This window comes from Capra hircus, chromosome 11, assembly GCF_001704415.2.
Source record: "Capra hircus breed San Clemente chromosome 11, ASM170441v1, whole genome shotgun sequence".
Taxonomy (NCBI): Eukaryota; Metazoa; Chordata; class Mammalia; order Artiodactyla; family Bovidae; genus Capra; species Capra hircus.
This window is the reverse complement of record NC_030818.1, coordinates 11,867,054-11,880,008: the sequence shown is the minus strand read 5'-3', so window position 1 is coordinate 11,880,008 and position 12,955 is coordinate 11,867,054. Positions and strand designations below refer to the sequence as shown.

General features: G+C 35.7%; 1 protein-coding gene across 1 annotated transcript in view; it reads right to left on the bottom strand.

Moving 5' to 3' along the window:
- EXOC6B (exocyst complex component 6B) overlaps positions 1–12,955 on the bottom strand; it is a 705,276-nt gene that overhangs the window by 320,138 nt on the left and 372,183 nt on the right. Inside the window, exon 11 of the mRNA XM_005686374.3 lies at positions 12,816–12,936. Coding sequence (XP_005686431.1) covers positions 12,816–12,936 — 121 coding nt within the window. The remainder of the gene's footprint in view (positions 1–12,815; positions 12,937–12,955) is intronic.

Here is a 12,955-nt window from a genome sequence, read left to right as displayed (position 1 = left end):
ATGATGTTTATTATAATCATTATATATCTTTCTTTCATTCTTTTTTCTTTGTAGTTTTTAGCTTAACAGATCTTATTTTTTAGAGCAGTTTTGCATTTAGACATAAATTGAACAGGAAGTACAGAGTTTCCCATTTATCCCTTCATACAGACACTCATGCACAGGTTCCCTTATTATAACATTTTCCCTTAGTGTGGTGACATTTGGTACAGTTGGTGAACCAATACTGACACATTATTCACATTATTATTGTTAACTAAATTCTATAGCTTACTTAGAGTTTACTCTCTATGTTATATAATCTATGGGTTTTAACATAAGCATAATGATGTATTCCACCATTACAATATAATACAGAATAGTTTCACTGCCTGCCCCAGAAATTCCCTATCTTCCACTTATTTATCCCTCAAGGCTTCTCCCAGATCCTAGCAACCCTTATCTTTTTATTGCCTCCTTAATTTTGCCTTGTCAAGAATATCATATAATTGGAATCGTATGAATATGTGGCCTTCTCAGTTTGGGTACTTTCACTTAGCAATATGCACTTAGCTTCCTCCATGTCTTTTTGTGGGTTAACAGATTATATCTTTCATTTGCCATTGAGTAATATTCAATTATAAGGATGTACTAGAGTTCATCCATTCACCTATTAAAGGACATCTTGGTTACTTCCAGGTTTTGGCTATTTTGAATAAGCTGTTATAAACACTAGTGGGCAGATTTTTGTGTTAACATATGCTTTCAACACACTTGGCAAATACCTATACTGCATACCTACTTGCTGCATCTTATATCTATGTTGCATTTTGTATAAACTTCCAAATTCTCTTCTAAGCTGGCCGTACCATTCTCCATTCCCATCAGCAATGAGAGTACCAGTTGTCCACATTCTCTCCAGAATTTGGTACTTTCAGCATTATAGTCATTCTACTGGGCATGTGGTGGTAGTTCACTGCTATTTTAATTTGCAATTCCCTGATGACATATGACATATGACAATAGAGTTTTGCCAAGAGAATGCACTGGTCATAGCAAACACCCTCTTCCAACAAAACAAGAGAAGACTTTACACATGGATATCACCATATGGCCAACACCAAAATCAGACTGATTATATTCTTTGCAGCCAAAGATGGAGAAGCTCTATACAGTCAGCCAAAACAAGACCAGGGGCTGACTGTGGCTCAGATCATGAACTCCTTATTGCCAAATTCAGACTCGAATTGAAGAAAGTAGGGAAAACCGCTAGACCATTCAGGTATGACCTAAATCAAATCCCTTATGATTACACAGTGGAAGTGAGAAATATATTTAAGGGACTAATCTGGTAGACAGAGTGCCTGATGAACTATGGACAGAGGTCCATGACACTGTACAGGAGACAGGGATCGAGACAATTCCCAGGAAAAAGAAATGCAAAAAAGAAGAATGACTATCTGAGCAGCCCTTATGAATAGCTGTGAAAAGCAGAGAAGTGAAGAGCAAAGGAGAGAAGGAAAGATATACCCATTTAAATGTAGAGTTCCGAAGAACAGCAAGGAGATATAAGAAAGACTTCCTCAGTGATCAGTGCAAAGAAAATAGAGGAAAATAATAGAATGGGACAGACTAGAGATCTCTTCAAGAAAATTAGAGATACCAAGGAAAGATTTCATTCAAAGATGGGCTCGATAAAGGACAGAAAACGGTATGGACCTAACAGAAGCAGAAGATATTAAGAAGAGGTGGCAAGAATACACAGAAGAACTGTACAAAAAAGATCTTCATGACCCAGATAATCACAATGGTATGATCACTCACCTAGAGCCAGACATCCTGGAATGTGATGTCAAGTGGGCCTTAGAAAGCATCACTATGAACAAAGCTAGTGGAGGTGATGGAATTCCAGTGGAGCTATTTCAAATCCTGAAAGATGATGCTGTGAAAGTGCTGTACTCAATATGCCAGCAAATGTGGAAAACTCAGCAGTGGCCACAGGACTGGAAAAGGTCAGTTTTCATTCCAATCACTAAGAAAGGCAATGCCAAAGAATGCTCAAACTACCGCACAATTGCACTCATCTCACACACTAGTAAAGTAATGCTCAAAATTCTTCAAGCCAGGCTTCAGCAATACATGAACCATGAACTTCCAGATGTTCAAGCTGGATTTAGAAAAGGCAGAGGAACCAGAGATCAAATTGCCAACATTTGCTGGATCATGGAAAAAGCAAGAGAGTTCCAGAAAAACATCTATTTCTGCTTTATTGACTATGCCAAAGCCTTCAACTGTGTGGATCACAATAAACTGTGTAAAATTCTAAAGGAGATGGGAATACCAGACCAGCTGACCTGCCTCTTGAGAAATCTGTATGCAGGTCAGGAAGCAACAGTTAGAACTGGACATGGAACAACAGATGGGTTCCAAATCGGGAAAGGAACACATCAAGGCTGTAGATTGTCACCCTGCTTATTTAACTTACATGCAGAGTACATCATGAGAAACTCTGGGCTGGAGGAAGCACAAGCTGGAAGCAAGATTGCCAGGAGAAATATCAATAACCTCAGATATGCAGATGACACCACCCTCATGGCAGAAAGTGAAGAAGAACTAAAGAGCCTCTTGATGAGTGAAAGAGGAGAGTGAAAAAGTTGGCTTAAAGCTCAACATTCAGAAAACGAAGATCATGGCATCCAGTCCCATCGTTTCATGGCAAAAAGATGGGAAACAGTGGAAACAGTGATTGACTCTATTTTTTTGGGCTCCAAAATCACTGTAGATGATGACTGCAGCCATGAAATTAAAAGATGCATACTCCTTAGAAGGAAAGTTATGACCAACCTAAACAGCATATTAAAAAGCAAAGACATCACTTTGCCAACAAAGGTCCATCTAGTCAAGGCTATGGTTTTTCCAGTGGTCATGTATGGATGTGAGAGTTGGACTATAAAGAAAGCTGAGCACAGAAGAATTGATGCTTTTGAACTGTGTTGTTGGTGAAGACTCTTGAGAGTTCCATCCTAAAGGAGATCAGTCCTGGGTGTTCATTGGAAGGACTGATGTTGAAGCTGAAACTCCAATACTTTGGCCACCTGATGTGAAGAGCTGACTCATTTGAAAAGACCCTGATGATGGGAAAGATTGAGGGCAGGAGGAGAAGGGGACAACAGAGGATGAGATGGTTGGATGGCATCATCAACTCGATGGAGATGAGTTTGGGTAAACTCCAGGAGTTCATGATGGACAGGGAGGCCTGGCGTGCTGTGGTCCTTGGGTCATAAAGAGTTGGACACGACTGAGCGACTGAACTGAACTGAACTGATGACGTATGTTGTTAAGCATCTTTTTGCATGCTTTCTTGATATCTGAGTATTTTCTGTGGTGAACTTTTGCCAATTTTTTAATTGGGTTGTTTTCTTACTGCTGAGTGTTTAGAGTTCTGTATATATTTTCAATACCAGGCCTTTATCAGGAGTATGTTTTGCAAATATTTTCTCCCGATTTGTGGCTTGTTAGTTCGTTCTCTTAATTTCATTGTTTTGTAATCATCTAAATATTCAGCCTTACTCAATATTTCTTCAATATTATGTAAATAGAGAAAAATCTGTATATATAATTTTCTGTCCTGCTTTTATAATTCAACATTATACTTGTGAAATTCATCTATGCTACTGTATATAGCTGCAGGGTGGACATTCTAATGCTGTAAAATATTCCATGCTATGAGTTTAACTCAGATTGTTCATTTTATTATCAATGGACATTTTGTTGTCCAGATGCTCAGTGGTGTCCGACTCTTGGCAACCACATGGACTGCAGCACACCACGTTTCCCTGTCCTTCACCACCTCCCAGAGCTCACCTGAACTCATGTCCATTGAGTCGCTGATGCCATCCAACCACTGAAATTTAAGTCATTTCTAATTTTGAAAAGTGAACAATGCTGGAATGAATATTCTTGCACGTGTACTATGGTGCATTGGGGCAAGTTTCTCAAGGGAATATAGTTAGTAAAAGAATTTGTGGTTAATGAGGATCGTCTATTTAGAAGATTATGCTATTTTTTTCAAAGGGTTTTATCAATTTAAACTTATTCCCTTAGTAGTATATAAGAGTTCTGAATGATTCATGTCTTTATCAACATTTGTATTGCTAATTTTTACATGCTATCTCGTTTTGTTTTTATCTGCCTTTCACCAATGCACTGAAGTTGAGCTCATGTTTCTCAGCCAAGTGAATTCTTTCCTTAATGAAATAACTAAATCTTTTGCTTGTTATTTCTACTGAGATGTTTGTCTCTGTTGTGATGATGTATAGTGCAAATTTTTATATATTTTATGTTAGTTCTTTGCTGATATTCTGTTGAAGATATCATTTCTCACCATATGTCTTATTTTATCTACTATCTTTAATTTTTTTTTCTTAGTTTTAATGTAGGCTAATGTATGAATCTTTATGGTTAGTGTCTCTTTTGTAATTTAGTTAGGAATTCCTTCCATATCCTAAACCACAAAGATATTCTCTTACACTATCTTGTAGAAAATTTATGGTCTTACATTTCACATTTTGGTATTTTTTCAACCTGAAACTTTTTTTGGTATAATTATCTCCCCCATACTGATAATCAATTGTTCTAGTACTATTCATTGAAAAGTCTGTTCTCTACCCACTGACCAGCAACAGTCTTTGATAAATATCAAATATTTTTTTGAGGCCTATATTCTGTTCCATTATCTATCCAATGACAGTACCAGAGTGTCTGGTATTCATTTAGTAAGATTTTTAAATCGAGTCTTCATATTTGGTAGAGAAAAACCACCTGCCTTCAGTCTTAAGGAGTCTCTTAGCTATTCTTTGCTTTTGTACTGGCTTAAAAATATTATAAATCAAATTGCAAAGGTACTCATCTTTCCAAAAATAAGATTATGGAGATTTTAATTGGCACTGAATTAAATTTATAGATAAATTTTAAGACAGTAGGTATCTACAATAATAACTCTTCCAATCACTGAACATGCTATTACTCTCAGTTTTATTTAGGTCTTCTTTAATTCCTTTCCATCTCTCAAAAATATTTTTGAATTTTCTCCATGTAGGTCTTGACATATTATGTTAGGTATATTTCTACTACTTTTAATGTATGCTATTGTATCAATTTTTATCTTTTAAAATTTTTAATTTTTCAAATTTTATTCCTGGATATAAAGTGACAATTAATTTTGCAACAGAGAATATGCTAAGCTCTTCCATTTATTATAATAATTTTTCTGTAAATTCCTTTGGATTTTCAATGTACTAAAACATATCATTGGCAAAAATGACAATTTTGCTTTTTCTTTTCAAAGGTTTATTTTCTAATTTATTTATATTTTTATCTTTACAACACTAAATACAACTATATTTATGAATGAGCCTGTATATTTATGAGCTTATGAGTTATGCTATCCTTCTCTGGCTTCATTATCAAGATTACTCGCACCTCATACAACTCATAAAATGAGTTAGTATTTTCCTTTTCTGTTCTCCGAGAATTTATGTAAGATAACAATTGAAGATAAAACTCCCCAAACCTGAAGATCTCTTTGAAGGAAGAACCGTGACTGCTTATCACTTACTTCAGATGCATTCTTAACCTGAAAGGAATAGTTTTCTCCAGCTTAATGTGGGGAGGGTACCATACTAGACTCTCCATCTCAGGTAGGCCCAAGAGATTATAAAATCTGAGTACAAATTGTCTGGACTAACAAGCAACCTCAAGGGAAAGGCAGCTTATGTATTTCAGCATATCACTCTGAAATTCTGGACTCTCAATTTCCCCTGGATTTGGCCTGATTAATTCCTTAATAACCTTACTAAGCACTCTGAGACTTAATGTCTTATATGACGCATATACATAAAGCAGTACTTTTAGTTGTTTCAAGCCGAAGAGTTGCTATGAATAATCTAGCCTCCTATATTCCTAAAATGAGAAATGATTGTTATTTTATAAATTTTTCTCCTCAGATCCAACCAGTCCATTCTGAAGGAGATCAGCCCTGGGATTTCTTTGGAAGGAATGATGCTAAAGCTGATACTCCAGTACTTTGGCCACCTCATGAGAAGAGTTGACTCATTGGAAAAGACTTTGATGGTGGGAGGGATTGGGGGTAGGAGGAGAAGGGGACGACAGAGGATGAGATGGCTGGAGGGCATCAGTGACTCGATGAACGTGAATCTGAGTGAACTCCGGGAGCTGGTGATGGACAGGGAGGGCTGGCGTGCTGCGATTCATGGGGTTGCAAAGAGTCGGACACGACTGAGCGACTGAACTGAACTGAACTGAACTGAAGAGGTAAAAGGGATATGACAAAGTAATTCTTGAATTAGTCTAGAAGAACAATGAGATAAGCAGTATATTTTAAAAGAGTATATTATAAGATATATGTGCCCTACAAAAAATTAAAGTATACTATATCAAAGCCCTTAGTTCTTCATGTCTTTGCTCAAAAATGCCCTTGTAAGAAAGAATTTAGAAAGACGGTAATGATAACCCTGTATGCGAGACAGCAAAAGAGACACAGATGTATAGACCAGTCTTTTGGACTCAGTTGGAGAGGGAGAGGGTAGGATGATGTGGGAGAATGGCAATGAAACATGTATAATATCATATATGAAAAGAATCACCAGTCCAGGTTCAACGCATGATACTGGATGCTTGGGGCTGGTGCACTGAGACGACCCAGAGGGATGGTACGGGGAGGGAGGAGGGAGGGGAGTTCAGGATGGGAGACACATGTATACCTGTGGTGGATTCATGTTGATGTATGGCAAAACCAATACAATATTGTAAAGTAATTAACCTCCAATTAAAATAAATGAGTTTATATTAAAAAAACAGAACTTCCCATCCTATCACACACAAGATAAGATACTTTCCCCAATATTTCTTCTCTAGAAATCCCAATTATCCTTGCTTAGTTTTATTATCCTTCATGGAATTTATCAGTATTTGATGTGACATATTAATATTTATATTTATGTATTTAAGGTCTCTCTTCTCCTACTAGAATATATGCAGCATGTGAGGAGGAATTTGACTGTTTTATTCACTGTTGTATGCCCAGAATTTAAGAGGAAGTAGTCAATGGTTGGCATTTAATATATAAATGAATGAAGCTTATACTAGGCTAATGAATACATATAAAATCTCTATGAATATGTTATTAAATCAAAGATATATATATGTATACTACATTATGGTAAAACTTTCTCCTTGCTTATCCCTAATTTCCATGAACTTTTCAGAGTTTAAGTTTACATTTCATATCTGTACAACACTCTGTGATACTTCCATTATTACAGCTGCACCAGGCATAATGCTGTTTGCAGTACAGTGTAAACTGCAACCTGGAATACATAATATCTAAACTTCTGACTGAACTGGAATATATAATTTACCAATGTAGTAAAAATGTACACGAACTTGGCATGAAAAATGACAAAAGAATATTATGACCAAAAAAAAAAGAAATTAAAGCATATTATGTCAGATGTAGTAATCAAATAATAATAATATACTGATTCAAGACATACAGAGAGGGGCTTCCCTGGTGGTCCAGTGGCTAAGAATCCACCTGCCAATGCAGGGTCCTCAGGTTCAGTCCCTAGTTTGGTACGTTCGCACATGCCGTGGAGCAACTAAGTCCATGAGCCACAACTCCTGAACCTCACTCATCTAGAGCCCATGAGCCACAACAAAAGAAGCCACCACAATGAGAAACCCAAGCACCGCAACAAATAGCCCCTGTTCACGGCAATTAGAGAAACTCTGCATGCAGCAGTGAAGACCCAGTATGGCCAAAAGCGTTAATAAATAAAGCTTTTTCTTAAAAGACATATAGAGAGAAGGAAGGGAGTGAGCAGGAATCAGAGCTCAGAAGTAGATCTTAGTATATATATAACATATTATTATATATGATTAAGGTGGTCTTCAACATATATTGTGAAAGGACAGATGTTAATGAACTGAACACTGTTCCCCACAAAATTCATATACTGAAGTCCTAGCACCAGTGTAGCCTTCTCCAAAGAGAAAAGGCCCTGAAGAGATAAGGTCAAATGAGGTCATAAGGGTGAGGTCCTAATCTGACGAGATTAGGGTCCTTTTAAAAGACAGTGGAATATATGCTGAGGAAAGGCCATGTGAAGACGCAATGAGAATGTGACCATCTGCAACCCCAAAAGAGATCCCTGACCAGAAACCAACCATGAAGGCATCCTAATCTCAGACTTTCAGCCTCTAGAACAGTGGCAAACTAAATTTCTGCTGTTGAAGCTACCCAATCTATATATTTTATTATGGCAAACCAAGCTGAATAAAACAACAGATCATCACAATACTGTCAGCGGCGTGTACACATACACACACACACACACACACACACACACTGATGAGTTGTTTTACAATAATTAGAGTCCAACCTCACACTCAATATTAAAATAAACTATTAGTTTGTGAATTATATGTTTAAAAAGTAACTATTGAAATTAAATATAGACAAATAATTATATTTCTTTGGAATAAGGAAAACATAAATAGTAAAGGTAAAGATCAATAAATGTAACTGCATAAAAAACTTTAAACTTTTGTAAAGCCATAAAAAAGGGCACCAAAGGTCAGAGACACATGAAACTAAGAAAATATTTACAATCAGATAATACAATCTATTAATATATATCAGACTAGAGAATAACATTCAGATTAAAGTTAATGTTAAAAATTAACATCCATGTGTTACTAATAAATATAAAATAAAATGACTAAAATATGAAATAAAGGTTATACCTATCAACAGGAAATTATAAGAAGATATATGAATAAAAAGCATGTGAAGAGATTTTAACCATCAGTATTAAAGAAAAATATTAAATTAAGATATAATTTCTGATATTACTAGATTGGGAATGACTTTTTTTGTTTTTAAAAATAACTTTCTGTGGAATAAAAGGAATAGGGAAATGGGAATTCTAATAGATGATGTTTAGTGTGCTAAATGGTTCAGTGTTTCTGTAAAGCAAATTAGCAATATACAACCAGAGCCCCAGCAATACACAGACTTCACTACATTCACATCTAAGAATTTATCCTAAGAATAATCAATTTCCCAAGGTTAAGTTTGTAGAATATTTACTACATGTTAATAACAGCTTAAAAAACTTTTTTTAAATAGCTTATCAAGTGAATTATTCTTTAAAATGTTACATCCCTGAGGTGGAATATTATATAAATGCACATTAAAATTTACACAAATTCATTACCTATTAAGCGAAAAATACAGCATGTTTTATTTAAAATATATACTGCATTATCATGTATTCATACACAGAAAAAAGTCATTTCAAATTTACATATAAGACAGATAATAATTATGCCAGGGATCACGGCCAATTTCATTACTATTAATAATCAATATTTCCTATCTTTTATTAATCATGTTATCTTTGTATAATTTTTATGTATTAATAACAGCACACCATAAAATGGAAGATAGTAAGACATTTAAAAAATGGTCCTAGGACAATGGATATAGTATGGCAAAAAATTAAAATGAGATTGTTTAATCATACCCTAAATGACATTAAGAACAGGTGGTAGTAATAAAAAAAGAACAGGTGGTAGTAATAATATAACTGTGTAAAAATCAAGCCATAAAATAGGTAAGAGACTTTTTTAGTTTCGAATAGGCAGAAACATTAAAAAATACTTTAAAATATGACAGATTTTAATATGATGCAAGCATATAATGGTTAAAATGCCAGATAAAGTCCTTGGACTCATATAAGCAATGGGAGAAATTTTTAAATAAGATAAATATAAATTAGATATGTAAACATTTAACATTTATAAATACTAAAGAAACTACCAAGAAAAAGGAGAAAGTATTGCAGCACATTCAGTAACAACACAACCTCTTTGGTTTCAAATTGATACATTAATCAATACAGCTAGAGACAGAAGAACCAGAGATCAAACTGCCAATATCCACTGGATCATAGAAAAAGAAAGAGAATTCCAGAAAAACATCTACTTCTGCTTCATTGATTATGCTAAAGCCTTTGATTGTGTGGATCACAACAAACTGTGGAAAATTCTTAAAGGGATAGGAATACGACCACCTTATCTGGGTCAAAACCCAACACAGTTAGAACTAGACATGGAACAACGGTTCCAAATTGGGAAAGGAGTATGTCAAGGATGTATATTGTCACCCTGCTTATTTAACTTATGTGCAGAGAACAGCATGCCAGGCTAGATAAAGCAAAAGCTAGATGCAACGCTGCCAGGAGAAATATCAATAACCTCAGATACACAGATGGCACCACCCTTATGGCAGAAAGCAAAGATGAACTAAATTGCCTCTTCATGAAACTGAAAGAGGAGAGTGAAAAAGCTAGCATATAACTCAACATTCAAAAAACAAAGATCATGGCATCCGGTCCCATCACTTCATAACCAATAGATGGGGAAACAATGGAAACAGTGACAGACTTTATTTTCTTGGGCTCCAAAATCACTGCAGATAGTGACTGCAGCCATGAAATTAAAGGACACTTGCTCCTTGGAAGAAAAGCTATGACAAACCCACACAGTGTATTAAAAAGCAGAGACATTACTTTGCCAACAAAGGTCTGTCTAGTCAAAGCTATGGTTTTTCCAGTAGTCTTGTATGGATGTGAGAGTTGGACCATAAAGAAGCCTGAGTAGTAAAGAATTGATGCTTTTGAACTGTGGTGTTGGAGAAGACTCTTGAAAGTACTTTGGACTGCAAGGAGATCAAACCAGTCAATCCTAAAGGAAATCAATCCTGAATATTCATTGGAATGACTGATCCTGAAGCTAAAGCTCCAATACCTTGGCTACCTGATGTAGCTGACTAGCTGACTCATTAGAAAAGACCCTGATGCTGGGAAAGATTGAAGGCAGGAGGAGAAAGGGATGATGGAGGACAAGATGGTTGGATGGCATCACTGACTTAATGGACATGAGTTTGAGCAAGCTCAGGGAGATGGTAAAGTACAGGGAAGCCTGGTGTGCTGCAGTCCATGGGGTCACAAAGAGTCAGACATGACTCAGCAACTGACCAACAACGACAGACCCTACTACTTTAATTGCACAAAGGCATCTAAAGTAATCGTATCCAAAAGTAACTTATGACTTTCCCACTCCAAACCATCAATACCAACACTATCATCCAAGGAAGGAAATCATAAACCTAGGCCCTGATACTTCTTTTAACCTTATCTCTTACATTTAGTCCATCACAAAGTATTATAAGTCTTACTTCCTAAATATCTCTCAGACTCATCTACTTCTTTCCATATCTACCATCACTTTTGTCTACCATCTCTGTCTGGAATGCTAGACCAGCCTACCAATAACCCTTCCCCCCACATCCATTCTCATCCCTTATCCATTATCTAGCTAGAATAATCTTTTAAAAATAGAAATCTGATCTTCTCACTCCAATTTACTCTACACCTGTCCCAAACACACATATTCCACTTAACTCACTGCTTAAAGGGTCAAACGGGTCCTAAATAATGTGAAATCTTCCTATTTTTTTTAATTCTTACTTCCTACCATACCTCCTTAGGGTTCTATGTCTTATGTTCTACCCACTTGGAGCATTGTTCAGTTTCCTTTAAAGTGGCTACACTCCCTTCAACTCTAAATTTTAGACATGGTATTTACTCTGAAACACTTGACAATGTATAGATAGAGACAAATGACTTTTAAGCTTCTGGTTAACAAAATAATATGCATACTAGAACCATTTCTTGAAATTTTTTAAATACTAAATTATCTTTTATTATTAACTTCTCACTATTGTTCCTGAAACACTTTCATACACAATAATACCACAAAGTCCTTGCACTACTGTTCCTTATACCTAGTATGATCTTTAATTGATCTTTGCACAAATACTGACTCCTTGATATTTAGATCTCAGAATGCCATTCATATCACTTATCAAAATCAGGCACCGTGTTGTCCTAATATATCACTCTCTTTTAACTGCATTGTATTATCACTGTCTGATATTGATTAGTTTATTGGGAAATTCCCCAATCATAATACAGCTCTCTAAGAACAAAGTCCTTAGTCTTATTCATTCTTGTATTGCTATGATCAACATGTAATCCTTGTTCAAGAAATATTGAATGAATGAATAAATGAATAATTCAGAGCCAGGATTCTCCACCTGTAATAAAGAAGATTATCATTAAAAATTGATGCTATCGTAAACCAGATCAATAGAGCATGGAAACTGAAAATCGGGCAACTTATTGAAATGTTATGGAGTAAGAATAAATCTGTGAACTCCAAACCTGTATTAATAGGCATTACAAAGGCACTAAGGTGTAGTGTCTAAGAAATGGGCTCTGCAGCCATACTGTCAAGGTTCGAATCCAAGCTCTATTTGTTGGGTGATATTAGGCTAGCTACTTAACCTCTCTGAGGTTGTTCTGCAGCCTACATGACAAATATAAAAACAGTATCTGCCTTAGAAAGATGAAGTGAAGATGAAATATATATGCAGTACACAGTAACAATACAATAACAATGCCTGAGACATAGAGAACAATCAGTAAATGTTAGCCGTTGCTTTCTTAATGCAAAGAACATCCACAAAAGAGGGCTTAGCATTAGAGAACATGCAGTTTGAAGTGGTTACTTCCATACATCTTTCATGAGTAAATGATATTCATAGGATGATTTTAAAGCTGTAGAAGACTGAATATTGCAGAGACAATTAGCTTGAAGTAAAAACTTCTCTTGGGTGTCTTACATACCGAATGAGTACGGAGTGCTGCGATGGTTTTTGAAAGTGCCATTTCCCACAGTTCATCAATGTAGGCTCTATTTACTAAGCCCTGTGTTGTATGTAAAATGTGATCTTCAACCACAAAAAAGCTAAGATTGAGGAAAAAGA